General features: G+C 48.6%; 1 protein-coding gene across 5 annotated transcripts in view; it reads right to left on the minus strand.

The window, feature by feature from the left end:
* Positions 1-22,708, minus strand: part of MYO7B (myosin VIIB) — an 86,576-nt gene that overhangs the window by 46,296 nt on the left and 17,572 nt on the right. For 3 of the 5 annotated variants that reach the window (XM_041739982.1, XM_041739981.1, XM_041739980.1), the window contains exons 3-14: positions 20,632-20,745; positions 20,285-20,437; positions 18,668-18,852; positions 15,573-15,694; positions 11,040-11,182; positions 10,223-10,336; positions 8,579-8,732; positions 6,345-6,421; positions 5,191-5,310; positions 4,742-4,884; positions 2,497-2,707; positions 1,684-1,819 (exon numbers count right to left, since the gene is read on the minus strand). In XM_041739982.1, the coding sequence (XP_041595916.1) occupies positions 1,684-1,819; positions 2,497-2,707; positions 4,742-4,884; positions 5,191-5,310; positions 6,345-6,421; positions 8,579-8,732; positions 10,223-10,336; positions 11,040-11,182; positions 15,573-15,694; positions 18,668-18,852; positions 20,285-20,437; positions 20,632-20,745 (1,672 nt within the window). Of the gene's footprint in view, positions 1-1,683; positions 1,820-2,496; positions 2,708-4,741; positions 4,885-5,190; positions 5,311-6,344; positions 6,422-7,179; positions 8,558-8,578; positions 8,733-10,222; positions 10,363-11,039; positions 11,183-15,572; positions 15,695-18,667; positions 18,853-20,284; positions 20,438-20,631; positions 20,746-22,708 lie in introns of those variants that run through there. The other 2 variants (XM_041739983.1, XM_041739984.1) reach the window with 2 other exon arrangements.

Here is a 22,708-nt window from a genome sequence, read left to right on the forward strand (position 1 = left end):
CCTTTCTCATTTTTCTAAACACATCAATAGGTTGACCCTATTGATAAATAAAGACCCTATTGATAAATAAAGACCCTCAGGTCTTTATTCCTCCAGTCAAAACCATGACTGACCATATCTCAGTATATATATATAAATGAACGCAAAATGAATCAAAGACCTAAGTGTAAAAGGTAAAACTAAAAAACTCCTGGGAGAAAACACAGAGGTAAGTAAATCTTGGGTCAGACAATGGTTTCTTAGTCATGACACCGAAAGCATGAGCAACAAAGGAAAAAATAGATAATTAGACTGTATCAAAATGAAAAACTTTTGTGCTTCAAAAGACACTATCAAGAAGTGAAACGATAACACCAATAAAAAATAAATTAAAAAAAATAAGTGAAAAGATGACCCAGAGAGCAGAAGAAAATATTTGCAGATTATATATCTGATAAGGTACTTATCCAGATTATATAAAGAACTCTTACAACTCAATAAAAAGACAACTAATTAAAACATGGGCAAAGGGTTTGATAGAAATATCTCCAAAGATGATAAACAAATAACCAATAAGTACATGAAAAGATGCTCAACATCATTAGGCATCAGGGGAACCCAAACCAACTTTACACGGAGATACCACTTCAACCCCACTGGAATGGCTAAAAGAAAAAAGACACACATAGCAAGTGTTGGTGAGGATGTGGGAAAATAGGAGCCTTCATACATAGCTGGTGGGAATGTGAAATGGTGCAGTCATTCTGGAAAACAGTTGGGTGGTTACTCAAAAAGCTAAACGTAGAATTACCATATGACCCAGTACATACCAGAGAAGTGAAAACATTTGTCTATATAAAAACTTGCTGGAATCCCTGGGTGGCTCAGCGGGTTAGCATCTGCCTTTGGCCCAGGGCGCGATCCTGGAGACCCGGGATCGAGTCCCACGTCAGGCTCCGGGCATGGGCCTGCTTCTCCCTCCTCCTGTGTCTCTGCCTCTCTCTGTCTCTATGTCTATTATAAATAAATAAATCTTTAAAAAAATAAAAAATAAAAATAAATAAAAATAAAAACTTGCATGTGAGTGTTCATGGCAGCGTTATTGATAAAACCAAAGGTGGAAACAGCCCAAATGTCCCTCAACTGATGAAGTGACAAATGAGATGTGCTATATCCACACAGTGGAATGGGATCATACCGCAATATAAAGAAACAAAGTCCTGGTATGTGCTATGATGCGGACAAACCTTAAAAACATTATGCTAAGTGAAAGAAGCCAGTCACAAAGACCACATATTGGATGGTTCTATTTGTATGAAACGTCCAGAATAAGTAAATGCATAGGGACAGAAATGAACAGTTGCCCAGTATTGGGGGCGGGGGGATGTAGATTGATGGTTAACGGAAGGTTTCATTTTGTATTGATGAAAATGTTCCAGACTTATGGCAATGGTTACACAACTTTGTGAATATACTAAAGACCATTGAGATGTACAGTTAAGATGGGTGAATTATATGTATGTGAATTATGTCTAAATAGAGCTAAATATTGCTAAAAAACAAAACTGTGCGTGGTCCATTCCATTCCCTTTGTCCCATTGCTCATGTTGCAAAATAACCTTGTCCTCTCAGCCCTCTTCCCACGGCCTTCCTAGAATGATCCAGGTTTGGAAGGAAGGGGAAGTAGAGAAGAGCTGCACCTACCTTCTGTCTGGTAGTACACCTCGCCTGCAAAGTGGGCGATGCCAAACCTGGCCTCATGGATGTTCCTGGGCTGTAGGTAGGCCTTATTGTTGGCATGGACACTGTTCAGTTTCTGCAGCATGGTGGTATCTGTCCCCTGGAAGAACACAGACACCCTAGGGGCTGACGTCCCAGAATCCAGCCATGGGGAGCTCAGCTGGCACACCCACAGGGCTCAGGGGCTCCCTCACGGGGGCAAAGCAACTGGGCTGAGAGTGAGTGAGGACCCTTCTACAGATGGGAAACTGCTTCCCAGGGCTGGCGACTGGTCACAATGAGTGAGGACCGAGCTGGGAGCAGAGACTGGGTCTGCCTACCTGCACTGCCAGCTTCCCTGCTCCACCCTTCCCTACGATTATCCAGGTACCCTGACCCTGGCTTCCCCCTTCTCTGGACTCAGAGCCCTTACTGACTACTTTGAAAGTCTGCCTCCCCAAGGTCAGCCGGAGTGCTTTGAGGGCGAGCGGGCAGGCATTTCCATCTCTGGCATCCTTGCAGCCCTCGCAAGCCCTCCCTGGGGTGGGGTGAGTTCTTAGAGGAAATGATCAGTCACGCTGCTGGGGACTGGGGGTGAGGTGGAGTTGGTGAGCCTTCCAGTGGGTGTGGGACTCGGAGGAGACAAGGCTGCTTAAGCTGGGGCTGGTCTGCTAATGCCTGACAGAGGTTTCGGCAGGCCAGGGACCAATGGGCCACCCCAGGGGAGTTTCCCAATCTTGAGGGAAAGAGCCATGAGTGGGGGTCTCCACCCGAGGGTCAGCAGGCTCTGGGGTGTACCTGTGGGAAGTGGCTCTCCTCGTCCAGGAGGGAGATGATGCTCATGGGCTTAAGGGCCAGCAGATCCAGGGTGGGCCGATTGTCATTGTAGTGGATGTAGTCCCAGGCGATGTTCTCTGAGAGGTACTCCTCCTGCTCCATGGTGAACACATGCTGCACGAAGAACTGCTGCAGGTGCTCGTTGGCAAAGTTGATGCAGAGCTGCTCGAAGCTGCGGGGGGAATTCCGCCGCCCAGAGGTGGAGCAAGGTTAGCTTAGTCCCTGTGGCTGTTGGCAGGAGCCGCGGGCCCCCAGCCATTTGCATCCAGCTGCACAAGTATGCCCAGGGATGCACATCCCCATATACGTGCACACTCTGACACACAGCCTTCCTCTTCTCTCTGTCTCTGCCACTGTCACCTTTTCCAGCCCATGGCAAACAGACTAAGAATGTCATCAAGGGACCATCCTTAGGGAACCAAGTGTCCTGTAGCAGTCCCAGACCCGGGGGCAAGAGGTCTTGGTGCTGAGATGAGCTTCTGGAGACCTGGTAACAACTGCTGGGGTCCGCTGCATCAGTCAGACATACTTCTTACTCCCGCCCCATCCTCCTGCTGCTCTTCCTCCTGGGCACCCCACCGTGGGAAGTCATCCCTCCACTCATCACCGCTGGCTCAAGTCACAGACCAAGGTCATGTTTGACACGTCTCTCTCCCTCCTCCCCAGTTCCAGTCAGCTGCCAGAGTCTGGTCCCTGCTCACTCCAGCACAGCACTCTGGCCTTTGTACTGCCCTCCGCTCCCATGGCTGAGGCCTGTGTCCAGCACCCCCTCATTCACATGGGGCCACCTCCTGCTGGCTCTCCCTGCATCCCCATCTCCACTTGCCACTGGAGGGGGGGCTCTTTGGCAAGAAGGCCCCACTGTCCCCCTGCTTTCTATCCTCCTGGGGCTTCCTGCTGTTTTCAGATCCCCACAGCCAGAGACACGGTACAAAGCCTTCCTGCACCTCCCAGGGAGTGGCCGGGGTCACTATGGCCTCCTTCCCTGTGTCTGAGTCATCACACCTTTCTGTGCTCCCCGCCCCCCCACATTACCCAGCTAGTTCTGTTCGACCCTGGCTCTCACTTAGGCCTTTCGTGCCCATTCATGCAAATCCTCATCATATCTGAGACTGGCTGTTCAGCATCTATTAACCCAAGAGGTGAGGGGACAGGTCCGCCATGTCCCTCACTCCCAGTACACTGCCTGGAGATTGCTCAGTGGCCACCTGTAGCCACTGAGGTGACCGCAGCCCCGTAGCAAACCCAGCTTGTGGCTCCTTCAAGGACGGGTCCTGTGTGAATGAACCGATCCCTGCAACCAACTATTCATCTACCTCCAAGGTGTCCAAGGTGCTTGGTCTGCTCAACTGTTGCTCTTGGGGACAGAACCCAATGATCTGAATCCCACTTGGATTTCTCGTGCCTTAGAGCTGCCACTGCACGGGGCTTGGTTCTGTCAGACCGGCCCATCCCCCCACGCACACTGAGCAGGCCTTGGCCCTGCCCTCCCAGCTGGCTGGATGGCTGCAATCCCAGTGCGCTCCTGCTTGCTTGTCCCGAGGTCCTCATTTTCCTCCTCTGTCCTCCTCCTGCCACCATTTGTCCTCCTTTGGCTCCAGTGCCTGACTCTCTTCGGCACCCTGCCTAGCCCCCTCTCGAGCCTTCATCACAGTCCCCCCAGGCATCACTTGTCTGACCTGCCTCCTGCCTTTGGCTTTTGGGCCTCCAGTCTAGGGTCCTGGGACACTGGGACTCAGGGTCAGGGGTGTCTTGCCTTGCCTTACCCTTGCCAAACTCCAAAGTCAGGGATGGTCACACATACCCCTCTCTTCCCTGTGGCCGTGTACGGTAGCTCATCTAAAGATGCAGTTGAATCAGTGCTGCCGGTTTCCATTTTCACTCCAGCCTCATGTAATAATTCACTTTAGTTCATTAGGAGAGCAGATGGCTCAAGAGAGGTGACAAATGCTGGGGCTTCAACCTGACTCTTGGGGTAACTTGTTGCTCTGTGGCCCTCTCTAGCTGTGTAGGGGCTGTCAGGGGAGGTACGCACACCATTTCACTGCAGACAGATTCAGGCCTGCAGAGCCGACTCTGGCATCTGTGAGAATGTATGAGGGGTCCCTGGCAGCGGGAAGAATGGTCACCCTCTAGCTTGCTCCATTAGAGAGGAGCTAAGCTGATCTCCCATTCTCTGAAAGCAGGTGAACTGAGATCTTCATACCTATTGTTCTGGAAATTTTCAAAGCCAAATATGTCCAGGAGGCCAATGGCTCTTCGCACATTTTTGGGGTCCTGGGCAGGTGGAGTGAAAATTGCAGTGTTGATCTTCTTGACAATCCACAGGAAGAGGTGCCCATAGATGCCCTGAGGAGACAAGAGGTAAAGCCCATGCATGGCCTTTGAAACATAAGAGACAGGCTGCCCCTTATCTCTAGTTCACCGGCAGAGGCTGCATGCACGCTGGCTCTCATGGACCTGCCAAGGGGCATTATCCCTACTCGAAAGGCAAGAAACTGAAGCCCAAAGAGGCTAGGAAGCAGTCAGCAGGCAGGTGACTGGCAGAGTCGGGACATGCCCCGCTACCTCTGCTCTCTCCTGCTCTCCACCAGCAGGAGAAGGAGCCATGTCCAACAGAGAGACACGCGGACCCCTTCTCCCATAGCTCTGTACCTTGACAAAGGCATCCCTCCGGTCTGCAGCCTGAGTGATGTTCAGGGGCCTGGTGACAAACTCCCCTCGGATGATGATGGAATGCTTGATCAGACAGTCCCGGAGTGCCTGGTACTCCACCTGGAAAGGCCGGTGGGAGCTGGCATCACAGCTAACGGGGCAGGGCCTGGCTCCATGGCTATGACCTACTCATACCATGTCTTGTTCTCTCTTGTGACCAAACACCTGAGGGTGGGAGATGCCTGTGGGGCCATCCAACAGGGCCAGGCCCAGATGGAGGCTGGAGTCGGGGTCCTGGGCCGGGCCTGGTCGAGCATCGGTCTAAGCACCGGGGTGTCAGGATATTCAGGAAGGTGTATAAGCTGGGTGGGTCCTGGGCGTGCTGGCTGCTTGGTTTACCAGCTCTGTGCTGGTCTCCCGGAGGCTGGGGAAAGGGCTGGTGCCATAAGCAGACCTGGGCAAACAGTGCGTGGGGAGGGCTCTGACACTGGGCCACTGGCACCTGGCTATGCCCCAACAGCAGCCACTCCAGCAGAATGTGATTGCTTTGCTTGTTTGTGTGTTTGCTTCTGATTCTATCAACTTCCTACCAGAACTATCACTGGAGTGTGATGTGGAGGACGTTATCATGTCCCTAGAGCAAAGATATTTCTCCACCCAGTGCCTGCCTGTCTTCCTGCAAGGCAAGGCTCCATTTGGTCGTGTAATAATCTGGAGGGCTCGTGGTATGAGCACATCTACTTTCCAGAATAGCACAACTCATGGAGAAGGCAGAGGGCTTGAAGGGAAGTAGGGAAGGGTCCAGAGGAAGGGCACTGGGCCATGTGGCCGTGTGGGGACAGCTGAGGGACCGGGTGGGGTGGAGAGTGAGGATGCTGAGTGAAGGCCACCAAAGAGCACCAAGAAAAGGGAAGAAACGTGTGTTAAAGCCAAACCGATCATTTCATGTTAAAGATTAGCTCATGCTGCTTCCCACCCCAGGGACTGCAGTGCCCCGATGGGTGTGGAGGTTGAGCTGAGAGCCTGGGAGAGAGGATGGGGGCAGGAGTGGGATCCTGGGAAGGGTTGATGGCAACTGGGGTCTGGGGGCTGTGACCCCAGGCCCTTGGGGCCTCTCACAGAGGTGGAAGCTGGTAGACACAATGGCCAGCTACCTCCAGTAACTTCAGCACGGTGGGAAAGGCAGGCGTCTCCATCACGTCGGAGGAATCCAGGTTCTCGAAGACTGCAGCTGTGGATAGAAGCAGTAGGCCCAAGTGGCGAGGTGGCCTGAAGTGATGGGACAGGAGCCCCAGTAGGGCCCAAGCCAGAGGCAGCCACAGATCCACCTATTAGAGGCCATTGTCCCTAGGCGTGAGGCACCACCTCCAGGAGACAGTGTCCCCGGTGATGAGCAGCCCCTTAGCCGGGAAGGAAGGTAACAGACTGCCTCCCCCTCTCTGCTTAGGCCACATCATGGCCCCACATCAAAGGAAAGTCTGAAGAAGTGAGGGCTCATGTGGAGGGAGAAGCCTGGTGCTGCTGTGGGCAGGGTGGGGTCTACTAAGGAAGAAGATGAGCCATCGACCCCCTTCACTGCTCCCCACTGTACATGGAAGCGGCTACTCGTTCTTTCAGTCACATAAGTGGACGTTAACAGAGCACAGTTGTGAGCCATGCCCAGCCCTAGTGCAAAATACAGACACAAAATAAAGCCTACAGGCACAGGAGTATAGAGAAGCCCAGGGGCGTCATGGTAAATAGGATTAACTTAACCTCATGGAGCCACTACTACAGCCAAGGCAGAGCCTGGTGAACGCCTGAAGCCCCTACGGTCCTTTCCTGCTAAGACGGGTTCCTCCCCACTTCCTCCCCGCCGTCATCCTTTTACTATCTAAATATTACTCCCTTAACAGCACTTAATCTCATCTGTTTTCAGACTTTGTGCTAAGCGTGACCTAACTGAGCGCCCGATCTACAAGCTCTGCATTCCGTGGTGCCTGGTCTCACCTGCTCAGCATCACATTCGCAGCGCGCCTTCACTTCCCGATGCCCTCTTCCTGCACGCAGCACCCACCTGTCACCAGCCCAAGTGCCCGGCTCAGGTGACAGATCACATGGGCACAGTGACAACGACTCGCCTGGAGTAGATTTCCTTACACAGTGGGACAGAGGGGGCCGAGTTCATGGACTAGTTCACTGAAGTCTGCCCTTCCTCACTGCTCTGCGGATCGGAATCCTTCATGAACTAGAGAACCAGCCGGACTTCCTGCCAGTATTGCCTCTGCCCCTTTCTCTCTCTTTTCCTTTAGTACGTCAGTTACAGGTATGCTGCAGCCTCTCACCTGTCCTCCGCGCCTCCTGCTCTCTGTTTCGCTGCCCTCTATCTCTCTGTGCTCTGTTCCTCTCTTTCATTTCTTTTTATTGAAGTTTGACTTGCCAACATACAGTATAACCCCAGCACTCATCCCCTCAGGTGCCCTCCTCAGTGGCCGTCCTTCTGCTACCCCACCTCCCCTGCTGCGACCCTTTGCTCATTTCCCAGAGTTAGGAGTCTCATGATCTGTCTCCCTCTCTGATTTTTCTATGCTGTGTTCTGACTTTTCTTTCACTCACCCATTCCCTCTTCGTGTGCATAAAACTGGCTGTTAAAGCCATTTATTGATGTCTTCATTTTGGTTTTTATTATGACTTTTTTCATTTTAGGATTTCTTTGTGGCTCCTTTTAAAATCTATAATGTCACATTTTCCATTTCCAGTTTCCTGTCTAAATTTACAAGTGTGGCCTTTTCTTTTCTTGAACATAGCCACGCATAGCTGCTTTATGATTTGTGTCCAATAATCCCAACATCTGAAATCTCTGTGGCCCTATTTCTATTGTCTATTATTGCTGCTGCTTCTTGCTCATGATGTCTTGTTTCCTCATTCCTACTTACCTTTGGCTGCATGTTAGATGTTGTGTTGGAAAAACTGTCTGAAGGAATAATTTGGAATCTAGATTGATGTTATTTTCCTCCAGAGAGGAATTTCCATCAGATGCTTAGAGGCACTAATAGGTCAGGACACCCTAATGCCCAGGCCATCTCGATGCTTACAAACGGGTTTGCAAGTTCATGCATGGCTTTGTTTAGTCTGGTTCACCCTTACCCTAAGGGGGTCCCAGCTAAGCTGGGCGATGATCAGAGTTTGCATCTTTAGAGAGCCTTAAGCTTTGACGTCTTCCCTCTAACCCCACGAGATCTCCAAAATCATAGCGATAATTTTCAATGCATTTTCCCAGGACAGGGCTGGACCATGTGACCTTGGCAAGCTCTTGAGGTGAGAACTCCCAGAGATTCTTCCTCCTCCTGCCCCCGGCCCCCCTACTCTTCCTCCCCAGGGAGGGCAGTTTGGGTGGGAACAGCATTACCCATAAATTCCACATTGCCCAGGTGGAGAATGGCTGCCAGCAGCTTGCTGAGGTCCCAGTTCTCAGAGTCGGAGAACATGAGGATCTTCATGGCAGAGCGAACATGGGCATAGTCCTTGGCATCATTGAGGCCCTCACAGGATGTGCAGTTTCCCTGCAGGATCAGGCACGTCAACATTCTGGCGGTCACCCTACACCCCACCTCCTCCGTCATAGGGCTAGCAAGATAGAGATGTGTCAGGGACTCAGACAAGGGTCCCTAATAATAAGTGACACTTCATAGGCTCTAGGTGGACTCTGAGAGGCCATCTGGAGACCCCAGCTCAGAAAGTACACCCCAGTACTTCCCAGAGGTGGAATCATGATGACAGACATAGCATGCTTGGGCTTTGTAGTCAGCACTGGCACTTGGAAGCTGTGTAGCTTTAGCCAAATCATTCAGTTTCTCTGAGCCTCTATTTGTCACTCATCCACAGTAATGCCTGCCTTATCCTCTCTGGGGAATCCTGTGAGTTTATTTCTTTAACAAACACCTTCCAAGGCTCCTCATGTGCCAGACCCTGTGCTACTGGCTGGGAATTCCATAAATGGAGAGACCTGGCCCTGCCTGGGGTGCTGCACATCCAAGAAGGGAGGCAGAAAGCAAATGGTGGTGTCATACACTCTTAACAGGTGCTGAGACCAAAGGGGGCCAGGACCAGCTCTATTGGAAAGTGAGGGAAAGCCCCCTGGAGGCGCAACCGGAGCTGGCTCTCCGTGCTGTTCTTCATAGCAGCAGTGAACAGTGGTCTAGGCAGTGAACAGCCGGAGCCCGGCTATGAGGTAGAGACAAGCTTGCAAGGAAGCTGGGGTCACAGTCAAAGGGAGGTGTGGGAGGGATGATGGGAGCTGGAGGCGCTTGAAAACCAGGAGCCACAGGGAGCCCCTGCAGAATGGGGGCCTGAGCTGTGATCTGTCAGACTTGTAGTGTGGAAGGTCCGCAGGATGGATTGTAAATTAGGAATCAAGTCCAGTGACAGGGAGGATGTGGAAGGAAAGGATCACCAAGATCCAGGCAGGAAATGAGGAAGGCTTCGGGCAGTGAACATAGGAGGGGTTGGGCAGGAGAGATTCGAGAGGTGGAACTCCTCTACCCCTTGTCAACACCCTGGAGCTGGAAGGCCTCTCCCGTCGCACTGTTCCAGGCGTGGGGGTGCAGCCCAGCGCAAGAGCAAGGTCCCTGCTCCGCCAGAGCTCGAGCTCTAGGGGCACTACCAGGGATGGACGATTGGAATGAAACCGAGGAAGAAGAAGAAGCATGGGTACGGCCCTCCATCACCCGCTGGAGCCTTTGCTGGAACCGGAGGAGGCTGAGGTGTGGGGGAGGATATGCCTTCAGCAGAAAGTAAGGAAGCAGAGGACAAGGGTACGTCTCTGACAGTCGGAAAAGCAGAAGGGGGGATTGGCTGATGGAAAAAGGAGACCCTCATCCCCGCCCCCAGGGCTTTCTGGGGCGCTAAACCACAGGTGGAGCAGGTACTGGCTTTCCTCTTCTTTCTCCTTTTGCTCTTGAGAGACACCTGGTGGGGGGTGGGGGGGAAGGCCGGCGAGGAGGGCGGGGCCGGGCCGAGAGGAGGACCGGAGGGAGGAGGGCGTGGGTCTCACCGTGGTCAGGTAGTGGTACTCGGAGGGCGTGCCCAGGCTCAGCAGCTTCTTCTCCTCCGCGGTCATCCCCAGGAGCATGCCGTAGAAGATGTGGTAGTTCCGCTCCTCGGGGGCCTGGTGGGGCAGGTGTTCCAGAGAGCCTGGCAAACATCCCCCTGAGGCTGTGGGGCTTCAGGACTGCTGCCCCCGTCCAGCCCCGTCCCAGCTTCTGTCCCAAGGTCTGGCAACCAGATGTGGCTCTGGCATCGCCCGAGGGTCGTTCGGCTCTGTGGATGGCCTCATTATGGGCCTCCAAGGCCAGCTCAGGCCCGCAGCCCCGTGCTAAAGTCCACCCACCAAGCCCAGCAAACACACAGCTCCCAGGCGCTTCCCTGCATCTCCACTGCTCCTCCCAGCCCTGAAGGCATCTTGCCTAATGTTGCAAGGGGTGGGGGTGGGGGGGATGCCAGGATCCAGTTCCTTAGCTGGTGACTGGCCTGGCATTAGAATTAATTCTGGTAGAGGTGGACATAAGCACCAAAGAATGTGCAACATGATATGGATGGAAAAATCAAAACGGAAAATCTCAGCATTTCTTCCTCTTGAATACTGGGAAAAGACCATCATTATTCAATTTGAGGGGTCCTTGGCCCACCTCAGGGTACGGCCAGGGTTCAGTGGCAGCCAACTAAGACCCATGAAGGTTTGGAGAGGTTCCTGGGGAGGTCTGAGAGTGCTGGAAAGGAGCCTGTCTTGGAAGCCTCCTCATTCCTTGGCTCCTGGTCCTGGGGTGGGTGGACATTTCCCCAGGACCAATGCAGCAGAGGGGAGGCCTCACCTGCCGGCAGACCCGGGACTTCTCCAGGAGAAATTGCTCGATGCGTGCGCCCTCAATCACCCCACTGGGGTTGAAGTGGATGTCGATATATTTCCCAAAGCGGCTTGAGTTATCATTTCTGATTGTCTTGGCATTTCCGAAGGCTGAAGGCAGAGAGTGATGCCCATGATGGGAGCAGAGAGGAGAAAATTTACTTTTAGTGGCATCATTGGAAACGCTTCTAAGAGGAGGTGGCTGAGCCTAGAGCTGAAGGATGGGTAGCACTACACTGGAAAGTGGTGGCAGCTGAGAGTATGCTGAGAGGAAGGCAAAGTGCAAGTAAAGGCACAAATGTCAGGAGGCATGAGGTATGTTTGCAGAGTGAGAAGTTTGGCTGGAGCATAAACCACAGGAGGAAAGCAGTGGAAGATAGATGGAACTAATTAGTAGCATAGAGACTTGAGTGCCAGGCTAAGAAGTTTGGAATTAGTCTGTGGAAGATGGGGGAGGCACAAAAGCTTCTGGGGAGTATGGGAACAGATTTGTGTTTTAGAAAGATTGGTCAGGCTGAAGCAGGGGCTGGGTTTGAGAGGGCAAGCTTGCAGGGGGAGTAGTAAGAGCTGGCAGGGACCAGGATCAGAGGAGGAGGTCAGACTGAAGGCATTTGGATTGCAACATGATCCAAGTGCATTTTATAGAGCTCTTTCTGCAAGCCTCTCTAATGTGACCCGCCATAAGAAAAGCACTTTGCATTGTGTCTTCCTGCATACACATCCCTACCTGTACGCATAATTAAAAGAAAATGTTCAGTACTGGTTCTAACCAAGAGTGGGTATTTTCTATTTATTTAGTTTAATTTGTCCTAAAAGACTAATTTCATGACCCATTGGTAGGTTGGGATGCAGGCTGAAAATACCACTATACAGCACTAGTCCCATGAGAAGGAAGAGGGTTCTTTGGTCTCCCCCTTGAGAAATCCCCAAAAGAGCAGAGTCTCCAAAAGCGGCTAGCTATGCTCAGGAAACCGACTTCATGTTGTTTGGCCCAGTGGCAGATCTCTCTTCAAGAAAGAACCTGGGGCTCCTGGGTGCCTTGGTAGTTGACTGTCTGCCTTTGGCTCAGGTCATGGTCCTGGGGTCCCGGGATTGAGTCCCGCATCAGGCTTTCCGCAGGGCACCTGCTTCTCCCTCTGCCTATGTCTCTGCCTCTCTCTCTCTGTGTATCTCTCATGAATACATAAAATCTTAAGAAAGAAAGAAGAAAGAAAAGAAAGAAAGAAAGAAAGAAAGAAAGAAAGAAAGAAAGAAGAAAGAAAGAAAGAATTAAGAAAGAAAGAAGAAAGAAAGAAAGAAAGAAAGAAAGAAGAAAGAATTAAGAAAGAAAGAAGAAAGAAAGAAAGAAAGAAAGAAAGAAGAAAGAAAGAAAGAAGAAAGAAAGAAAGAAAGAAAGAAGAAAGAAAGAAAGAATTAAGAAAGAAAGAAAGAAAGAAAGAAAGAAGAAAGAAAGAAGAAAGAAAGAAAGAAAGAAGAAAGAAAGAAAGAAAGAAAGAAAGAAAGAAAGAAAGAAAGAAAGAACGAACCTGATGTAGGCTCTTTTTGGTAGAAATTGATAAGCTGATTCTAAAATGTGTATGGAAAGGTAAAGCCCCTACAATGGCCAAGTTTGAAAAAGAAGAACAAAATTGGAGGTCGTGTGCTACCTGATTGCAAAACTGACAAGATATGGAACTAAGCTACAGACATCAAGACAGTGTGGCACTGGCGGAAGGGCAGTCAGAGAGATCAATAGAGTGGAATAGAGAACTCAGAAACAGACCCACACGTGTATGGTCAACTGATTATAGACAAAGGTACAAAGGCCACTCAATGCATAAAGAATGGTCTTTTTGACAAATGGGGCTGAAATTATTGGGTATCCTTATGAAAGAAAAGAAGAAAAGGAAAAAAAAAGTAAGAAAAGAGCAGAAACTCGATTCATATCTTGCACCATAGAAAAAATTAACACAAAATAAATCATGGACCTAAATGTAAAAGCTAAAACTGCATCACATCTAGAAGAAAACATAAAAGACAATATCCCTTAGGCAAAGATTTCTTTCTTTTCTTTTTTTTCCTTAGGGAGGAGGGTGGGGCAGAAGGAGAGAGAGAGAGAAAAATTTAGCGTGGAGTTGGACATGGGGCTCAATCTCACGACCCTGAGATCATGACCTGAACCAAAATCAAGAGTCAGATGCTTAACCGACTGAGCCACCCAGATGCCCCAAAGATTATTAAATACAACAGCAAAAGCATGATCATAAGAGAAACAAAGATAAACTGAATTTTATGAAAATCAAAAACTTCTGGCCTGTGGAAGACACTGTTAGAAAAAGAAGGGCCAAAATAAAGATGGGGGCAAAATATTTGCAAAACATGTATCTTCTAAGGGGCTTGTCTCCAGAATATATAAAGAACTCATAATTCATTAATGAGGAAAAAACTCAATTTAAAAATTGGCAAAAGTTTTGAATAGATGCAGAGAAGATGTGCAGATAGGAAATAAGCCCATGGAAAGGTGCTCCACCTCCTCATCCAGTAAGGAAATTTGAATTAAAACTATGAGCCTCCACTCCATGCCTATTGGAGTAGCAAACAGCCACCCAGCCAGTACCAAATGCTGACGAGGATGTAAAACAACTAGGACTCTTGTATTTTGCTGATGGAGATGCAAAATGGTACAGCCATTTGCGAAACATTTTGGCAGTTGCTGACAAAGGTAAATGGCTCACCATGGGGACCCAACAGCTTCACTCCTACTTGCCTATTCAGGAGAAAAACACATGTTCATACCAAAATCTGTGTGCAACTGTCTGTAAAGCTTTGTTCATAATCACTAAAAACTATAAACAGCCCTGGCGTTCTTCAGCTGGCAAATTGACAAACTGTGACACTTCTATATTCATAAAAGAAACAAATCATTGATACAGACAACATGAAAAATCCCAGATCCATTAAGCTAACGAAAGTAGCCAGACTCAAAAGACGACAAACCATATGATTTCATTCATATAACCTTCTGGAAAAGATAAAACTATAGTTGACCCCTGAACAGTGTGAGAGTTAGGAGTGCTAACTCCCCGTGCAGTTGAAAATTCGCATATAACTTTTGACTCCCCAAAACTTTACTACCGATGACCTGCTATTGGATGGAAGCCTTATTGATAACATAGTGAATTAACACATTTTCATGTGTTATGTATTATGTACTGTATTCTCACAATAAAGGAAGCTGGAGAAAAGAAAATATTATTGATAAAATCACCAGGAAGAGAAAATATATTTTTAGTACTGTGCTGTATTTATTGAAAAAAATCTGCATGTAAGTGGACCTGCACAATTCACACTCGTTGTTCAAGGGTCAACTGCAGTTTTGAACTGTAGCTGAACTGTGTAGTTCAAGGGTCAGCTGTATGGGGGAGAAAAAGACAAATCAGTGGTTGCCACACGTTGAGGCTGGGAAGAGAGTTGACTACAAAGAGGCATGAGGGAAGTTTTGGGGTGACAGGAGCATTCCATATCATGACTGTGATGGGCATTCTATGACTACATGAGTTTGTCAAAACCCACACTGGACATCGACAAAGGTGAACTTTTACTCTGTTATAAAGAAACAGAGAAAACGTGCTGACTGTGGCTGGTCACTGGGGTCCAAGTCACACATTTCTGGGCTGCCCCTAACAGAGACTGAGCAAGGGGGCTCTAAGGCCTGGCATTGTGCCCAATGCAAGGTTCCTCGAATGGGCACTTTGCTCTGAACTCCCCCTTGGAATGGCCAAGACCTGGCAAATTTGCACGTAGCTTGAATCTCATCCTGCCCAATTCCATTCTTCCCTTTCCTGAGTGTCCTACAGGTATCCCTGTCAAGCATCCCTGATGCTTTTCCTGTCTTTTCCTGCTACCTCCCCCTTCATCTTGCTCAGGGATCACCCCTCAGTAGAACTCTCTCTCTTTCTATATTTTTAAAAGATTTTATTGATTTATTTGAAAGAAATTGAGAGAGATAAAGAGAGAGAGAGAGAGAGAGAGAGAACAAGCGAGGAGAGAAGCAGAGGGAGGGGGAGAAGCAGACACCCTGCTGAGCAGGCAGCCAGACCCAGGGCTGGATCAGGACTCAATCCCAGGACCCTGGGATCATGACCTGAGCCAGAGGCAAATGCTTAATGCACTGAGCCACCCAGACGCCCCCACTCTCTTGCAGTCTTAACCACTGCTTCCCTGGTGACCCAAACTGACACATTCAACATTTCCCAAACCAATTTCATCTCAGGGCCCTTATTTAAAAGGAGTACTTGTTTTGATGATCCTGTGGAAAACACATTTAATGAAAGCCTGTAAGGTCATTACTTTTTTCCCCTTTGTGTCTCCCAGGAACCCCCACACTACCATCCACCCCATGCTCGTTTTCCTGTCCTGACAGGCTACAATCCTGTCCTTCCCCATGGGCACCTCCTGGCAGGAAGGTTTCAGCCTGCATTGCCTGTGGAGGAGGGCTGGCCAGTGGAGGGTGACCACTGACCTTCCAGGATGGGGTTGGCCTCCAAGACCTGCTGCTCAATCCAGGAATGTTGGCCACTGACGGTGGCCAGGAACTGCAGGATGAGCTTCGTGGTCTCTGTCTTCCCTGCCCCAGACTCACCACTGCAAAGAGAGCATGAGGACATCAGTCAGTAAAACGGCCATTTCTTCAATACCCTCGACTGTTCTGCAAACCCACCACAGGCCTGCTTTCTGGTCTGAGCAGAAACTCCCCTTCCCTGGGCACACATTCCACCACATTTTCACTGTGGGTCTCAGCTGTCTACTTTGTGTTAGTTGTTGGTGTGATTCATCTTTTCTGCCCTGCCTTGATGCAAGCCCCTGAGGCGTTGTGTGTCTGGTTCATTTTAGTGACATGGGCCCAGTGCTCAGTAACTACAGATGAGTGAACAGGACTGAACATTCAACATCCTTTCTGTGAGCACTGAGCTTATATTGTCCCCAGAGGGGAAACTGTATTGGTCCTTTGGAAAGACAATGTGGCACAGGTAGCAAAAACCTTCAGAATTATCCTAACTTTAGCCTAAGAAAATAATCCCAGAATCAGAAAAAGCTTTCTCCACAAAGCTTTCTGGTCATTAAAACATTTTAAATCTATCACTACAATTGCAGAAAGTCAGGGGCGCCTGGGTGTCTCAGTCGGTGGAGCATGTAACTCAGGGCTGTAGGTTTAAGCCCACATTGGGTATAGAGATTATTAAAACAACAACAACAACAACAACAACAACTAACAATTGCAGAAAATTAGAAGTAACACAAAGGGGGTAGATTGGTTATGGTCCCTTTGGTCAGAGAATATTATGCAGCCATTAGAATCAAGTCTATACAGAGCTTTCAATAATGTGGACAATGCTTATTAGGTACAGTAAAATGACAAATGTCCCTACTAATCAGTATAATTTTTTAAAGATATATTTACTTATTTATTATTTATGATAGATACAGAGAGAGAGAGAGAGGCAGAGACACAGGAGGAGGGAGAAGCAGGCTCCATGCCGAGAGCCCGATATGGGACTCGATCCCGGGACTCCAGGATTGTGCCCTGGGCCAAAGGCAGGCGCCAAACCGCTGAGCCACCCAGGGATCCCTACTCAGTATAATTTTAACTAAGTGGGTAGCAAAAGCCTTTACTCCCCAAAAGTAAAGGAATTTTTTTTGGAGAATATTTTTTCTGAAATTTTGTAAAATTTTCATAGTCAAGATATATTAATTTCATAATGGTGAGATATGAAAACTAGTTTTTTTGAAGTTTCTTAGGGAGTTTAGGTTAAAAATATGTCTGGCATATAGGACACACTCGGGTTTGTAGTGATTAGTATTACTGTTATTATTAAGGCTTGCATGTCACTTTTATGTAAATTATTTTTCATTATGGAAAATGTCAAACATTACACATGGAGGCTGAATAGTGTCTTGCTAATAAAAGCAATTCCTGTCACCTGGTTAGAAATGCAGACTCCTGGCCCACCCAGCTCTGCTCAGTCAAAACCTGCATTTTCACAAGATCCCTGGGAGATTCTCACACCTTACAGTTTGCATTATAAGCTCCCACAGTCCCATTCCCAGCTTCAACTCCTGGCCAATTTTATTTCCCATCCCGTACTATTTTGAAGCAAATCTTAGAAAAATATTATTTCATCTGAAAGTATTAATTTTAAAAAAAGGTTTTGACTAAAAGTGTTCACAATTACAATGCAGCCAAATCAGTCCAATCAACAAACCTCCACCAGCTTCCAGGCCAGCCTGGGGCTCAGCTCTGCTCGAGAGGCCTCTTGCAGTGAGGCTGGTCCTCCCAGTACTGGGGGGCAGATTGGGAGCACACAGGCAGAGCCCAGATGGGAGAGGGAGCACCAACCCTCCTTGGCACATAATTCCATGCACTTCCCAAGAAGTGGAAGTCACCCCAGGACACCTCTCTGTCTTCTTTTCCAGTGTCCTGGGTTTAAATTCCCTTTTTAACAACTGTGTGTCTCTGGGAAAGGATCTCAGCCTCTCTAGAGGTAAGCCCCCCTACCCCCTGCTCCCTGCCACCAACAGTAAAACAGGAATAAGAATATCTACTTCAGAGCGTTGCTGAGAACAGTAAATGTGATCATCTGTGCTAGAGGACTTCATTCTAGTCTCTGTGCCAACACCCTGTTCAGAGAGGCCATGCCTCATCTGCCCTCCACCTAGAGCAGCAGCCCCACCACTGTCTTTCCTCTTTCCCTGCAGTGTCTTTCTTCAAAGCTTTCATTACCTGCCTAAGAAATTGGCTTATTTATTGCCTGTGTGTCTCCCCTTCTAGAATGTAGACTCTATAATGTAGGGATTTTAATCCCTTTCATCTGCTGCTGTCTCCCCATAGTAGTACAATGCGGGGCATACCACTGGAGCACGATGGACCCTTGAATGAATGAACAAAGGATTCTACTATAACTCTAAGCAATGTGCCCTGGAAGCAAATTCCCCCTCCTCCTTCTTTTCCCTCTCTCCCCCCCTTCCCTCCATACCAGGAGGGCCTGTGCAGGAAGCTGGGAGGCCAGACCAGGCAGAGGACCTTTGAAGCAGGGTCAGGACCTGGACTGGAGGACATGTCCCTTCTGGGCCCTAGCAACCTGAGAGCTGGCTCTTGGAGCTTCTGCTACCCCTGTTCTCACCTGAGGCCTGCCCAGAGATGTTTTATTTTTAGTTTGACCTCACCTGTTTGACCCCTGAGCCCCCAAGCATCATTGTGAGTCCCATGTCTAAATGTGCCCTCCCCATTTTTCCTTCTTCGTCTTGGGAAATATTTACTGAAGGGTGAGGCAGTCTAGGCTCTGCTGATACAGTGGAAGAGCAGGTTCTGCAGGAAGGAAGTCTTGGAGGGACTTGTCAGGGTGGAGGGGCAGTAGGGGTCAGGTGCAGGTGAGCTGGTGTGCTGTTGAGGAGAGTGGTTGCTGGTGAATGGGAACCCCTAAATCAAACAGGCCTCGTAGGTGTGCTGGTTGGGAGAGGTTTAGGGAGAGGAGGTGCTCCCTGCTTTACCAGATAGTCAGAGGCAGTGTGCCTGGCCCACCTGATCCCCATCAGGAACATGGGGAGCCTGAGCCCCACCTGATAATGCAGCACTGGTCCCTCTTGTTCCTCTTCATGTTGAAGTAGCAGTTGTTGGCGATGGCAAAGACATGGGGTGGTAGTTCGCCCATGTGACGGTTGTAGTACAGCTGTACCTGCTCCAGGGTGTAGAGGGGCAACACTTGGAAGGGGTTCACGGCCATCAGGATGGAGCCTGTGTATGTCTGGGGAAGGGAGCAGATGGTTAGTGCCCTCTGCTCTGAAGGCCAACACTGCCTGGTCCTGACCGTGGCCCACTGAGCGCTACCAGGCCTGGCTGAGTCTGGTGGGGAAGTGGGTCTGATTCTGGGCCAGGGAAACAAGACACTCAGATGCTCAGATCCTCCTCTGGAAAGATGGGGGTGTTCACTATGAAGGAAAGCTGTGGGTGAGTGCTTTCACAGGGAGATTAAATGAGGTGCTCTACATGAAATGTTTAGCATCCTCTCTGGTGTTTAGAAGACTCAATAAAAAGGGGCTGAATTTATGAGTCTTCACTGCTTCCCACAGGGGCCTCCATGAGGCTGGTCAACAATTGTAGCCTCCACTGATCCTCCTAGGATCCCCACCTGCTTATCTGGAACCCCCAAGATGCCTGACTGCCCCTCTGGGAATAGGACAGGGATGGCCACCTTTTCAAGTCACATGATTATCCACATTCTAGTTTTCATCTTAGGAATGGAGAGTTTAATCTCTGACTCCGAGGACTGTGACAACCAGATAAAAGAATGCAAGCATAAGCTCTTTGGAAAGGATAAACTGTAATTCCTTTTAGCTTATTGGTGTTATCAGTTCCAAGGGTTCTGACTCACATTCAGCCAGAGTGGACTCAGCACGTCCTGTCCCCTCTCTCCCGCAGGGCCTCCTCACTCTCCTGACCAGCCTTCCCCTCTATTTGGGGTCCATTGCCAACTCTCCTACTGCTTTGAGCATTCTAAAAGGGCTGCTCAGAGTCACACCAGCCACCTCTCCCTAGGAGAGGCCCAGGCCCTGTGACTTCCTAGGCCACACCCAGTTAGGGTGGGCTGGTGCCAGTTTTGAATGCTGCTTCTCCTGGGAAAATCTGCATTGGAACAGGGATGGGAGACTTAGGGCTGGAGTCAGCCTCCCATCCACTGCTAGGATTTGGGAAAAGGACTCACATCTTCCCCTATGGCCCTCCTGGCTATCACAGGACTCATTTCACAGAGGGAGGGCAGGGGTCTTCTGGCTGGTGACTCTGTCTCTGCCATATGCCTACGAAGGGGCCGGGCAGACTAGGCCTACCCCCATGGTCTCTGGTTCATTTGGCTATCAGAGCAGGCCTTCCACTCAGCCACAGACGAAAGGAAGAAGTAACACTAACTGAGCACCTTCTGTGTGCCAGGCACTGTGCTGGCATGCTACATGTTAGCTTTCTGAGACCTCAAAGGTTATTATCACCCTATCCATTTTGGATTGGGGAGCAGGGGTGGAGAAGCCCTAAATTCTTTGCCCACTTTACACCGTGAGAGCACGAGGAGTGGGGACTGAACCAAGTGTACTTAGCTCCAAACACAGTGCTTGTTTTTCTCCCCAGCCAGATCAGTGCATGTGGATCAGGCACCCTGGATGAGGGGCTAGAAATGGAGGACTCACATAGATCTTGTGCTGCCGGTAGCGGATCAGGAGGTTGTGCACCATGCCTGCCTCGTTCAGTTCCCCCAGGCGGATCATGTCATCCACGCCTTGCACTGAGTTGGGGTGCATGGGGCTGAGGGTGTCAAGGTCTTTTGCTTGGATCCAGTGTTCCTAGAATGAAGGAAAAAGACTCCTCTAAGGGGCGGCCTCCACGTGGTCCAACCTGCTGCTCCTCTTCTCCAAGTTCTCAGCAGATCAGCTGACATGGTGGCTGGACTAGTCTCTGGCTGAGGTCAAGGAAAATCTGAGGCAGGATTAGGGCAGTTTGTGGATGGGGGTGGGGATAGGCCCTGAGCCACACTGACCTTGCCTTCATCATCTACAACCAAGATCTTGCCAGGCTTTGTTTCCTTGACAATGGATCCAATGGCCACACTGGTCTTGTTGGCAGAGGGAGGGTTTAGCCACACATGATCACCCTGGAGAGCAGAGAGAAGACAGTGATCAGATGCCTGTTCTACATTCCCCTTCCTGCTCAAGACTTACCCTCTCCTGGGGACTGTCCCTTCTAACCAGGACCTCCCAAGATGGCTGGGGTACACTCTCTCCCCTGCCCCTTCCTCCTGATTCTCCTTATCTTTCCTCCTCCTTCTTTTTCTGCCCTGGCCTCTCTTGCTCTTGCCAGAATGGTAGTGGGAGATGGGAGGTAGCAGTGAAAGATTCTCTGGCCTAGCTTGGTTCTAGAAACAGACAAGCCATATTTGCAGTGTAACAGTCCCAGTGAGGTGGAAAAAGTCCTTGCCCTGTGAATAGCCCAATAGCACCCAAACCCTTTGGGTAGGGAGAAGCAAAGACTAAACTCTCAGTAGGTTTCTGCTAGCCTGCAACATGGCATTGACCCACATGAACTTCCTTCTGATCCAATATAGCTCACCCCATTCAAAGAGGAGTCATCCAGAAGGAACAGGTCTTTATACAAAGATACTGAAATCCAAAAGGAGGAAAGGAGAAGGTAAATAATACTCACCAGGGAAAAACCAACCAATGAACCAACCAACCAGCAAAACTGCCATACAACAGTGGAAAGTTGTGACCAAGTATTTCACCACAGTTTCCAAAATCTTACTGAAGAGTAGAGCAGGAGCAAGAGCTCAGAAATTAGATGCTGAGACAACTGAAAAGGATGCGATGTGAACTGGCAAAGCTCGCAAAAGAAATGGAAGAAAAGAATAAACATGGACCAGAAATGAAATCAGAATTGGAAACAGTAGGAGAACAAACACTGCTAAAAGTACAGTAAAAGTCACTGACAGGAGAGAGTAAGCAGAATGAACATAAATTTTTAAAATGAGGATCAGGAAGAAAAAGATAGATATGGAAGATGGACAAAGATACACATAAGTGTCCAAAGGAGATTACAATAAATAAAACCTGGTGTATTTATTTATATACATTTACTTTTTTAAAAAAGATTTTATTTATTTTGAGAGAGAGAGAGCGAGCATGAGCAAGGGGGAGGGGCAGAGGGAAAGGGAGAAGCAGACTCCCTGCTTAGCAAGTGCCCATTGACAGATGAGCAAATAAAGAAAATATGGTATATACATACAATGGAATATGATGCAGCCTTAAGAAAGAAGGAAATCAAAAAAAAAAAAAAAAAAGGAAATCCTGCCATATGGTGCATGACATATGTCAAAATGGATGAACCTCAAGGACATTATGCTAAGTGAGATAAGCCTGTTGCAAAAAGATGAAGCTGCATTATTCCACTCATAGAAGTACTACTAAAGTAGTCAAAAACATAGAAACAGAAAGTAGAAAGATGGTTGTCAAAGGCTGGAGGAGGAGGGAGGGAAAGCTGTTTAACGAGCACTGAATTCCAAGTTTGCAAGATAAAAATCCTCAGATCTGTTGCACAAAAATGTGAATATACTTAATACTGAACTGTATGCTTACAAATTGTTAAGATGATAAATTAATGTTATGCTTTTTTTTTCTTACCACAATGAAAAAAAAAAGAAATCATATAATTTTTTACCCAGCCAAATTGTCATTCCAGTGTAAAGGTAACAAACATTTTTGAAGAAGCAATATTATCCCCATAAGTCCTCTGGAAAAAAAATTGGGGCACAAGCTTCTGTCAATAATACAAGGAATGAAAATAGATCCACAACAACACACATAATCATGAAGTTTCAAAATACTTGGGACAAAGAGAAAATCATGAAAGCTTTCAGAGAGAAAAAAATAAGTTTTATACAAAGGCTCAAAAATTAGAATGGTATCGGATTCCTCAACAGCAATGCTGGAAACCAAAAGACAGAAGTTTATCTAATAAACTTAGATAGAATAAGTAAACTTTGCATGCAGATCTGATCAAAACTAGGTTTTTTGTTTTTTTAAAAAAATATTTTATTTATTTATTCATAGAGACACACAGAA

This window comes from Vulpes lagopus, chromosome 24 (assembly GCF_018345385.1).
Source record: "Vulpes lagopus strain Blue_001 chromosome 24, ASM1834538v1, whole genome shotgun sequence".
Lineage (NCBI taxonomy): Eukaryota > Metazoa > Chordata > Mammalia > Carnivora > Canidae > Vulpes > Vulpes lagopus.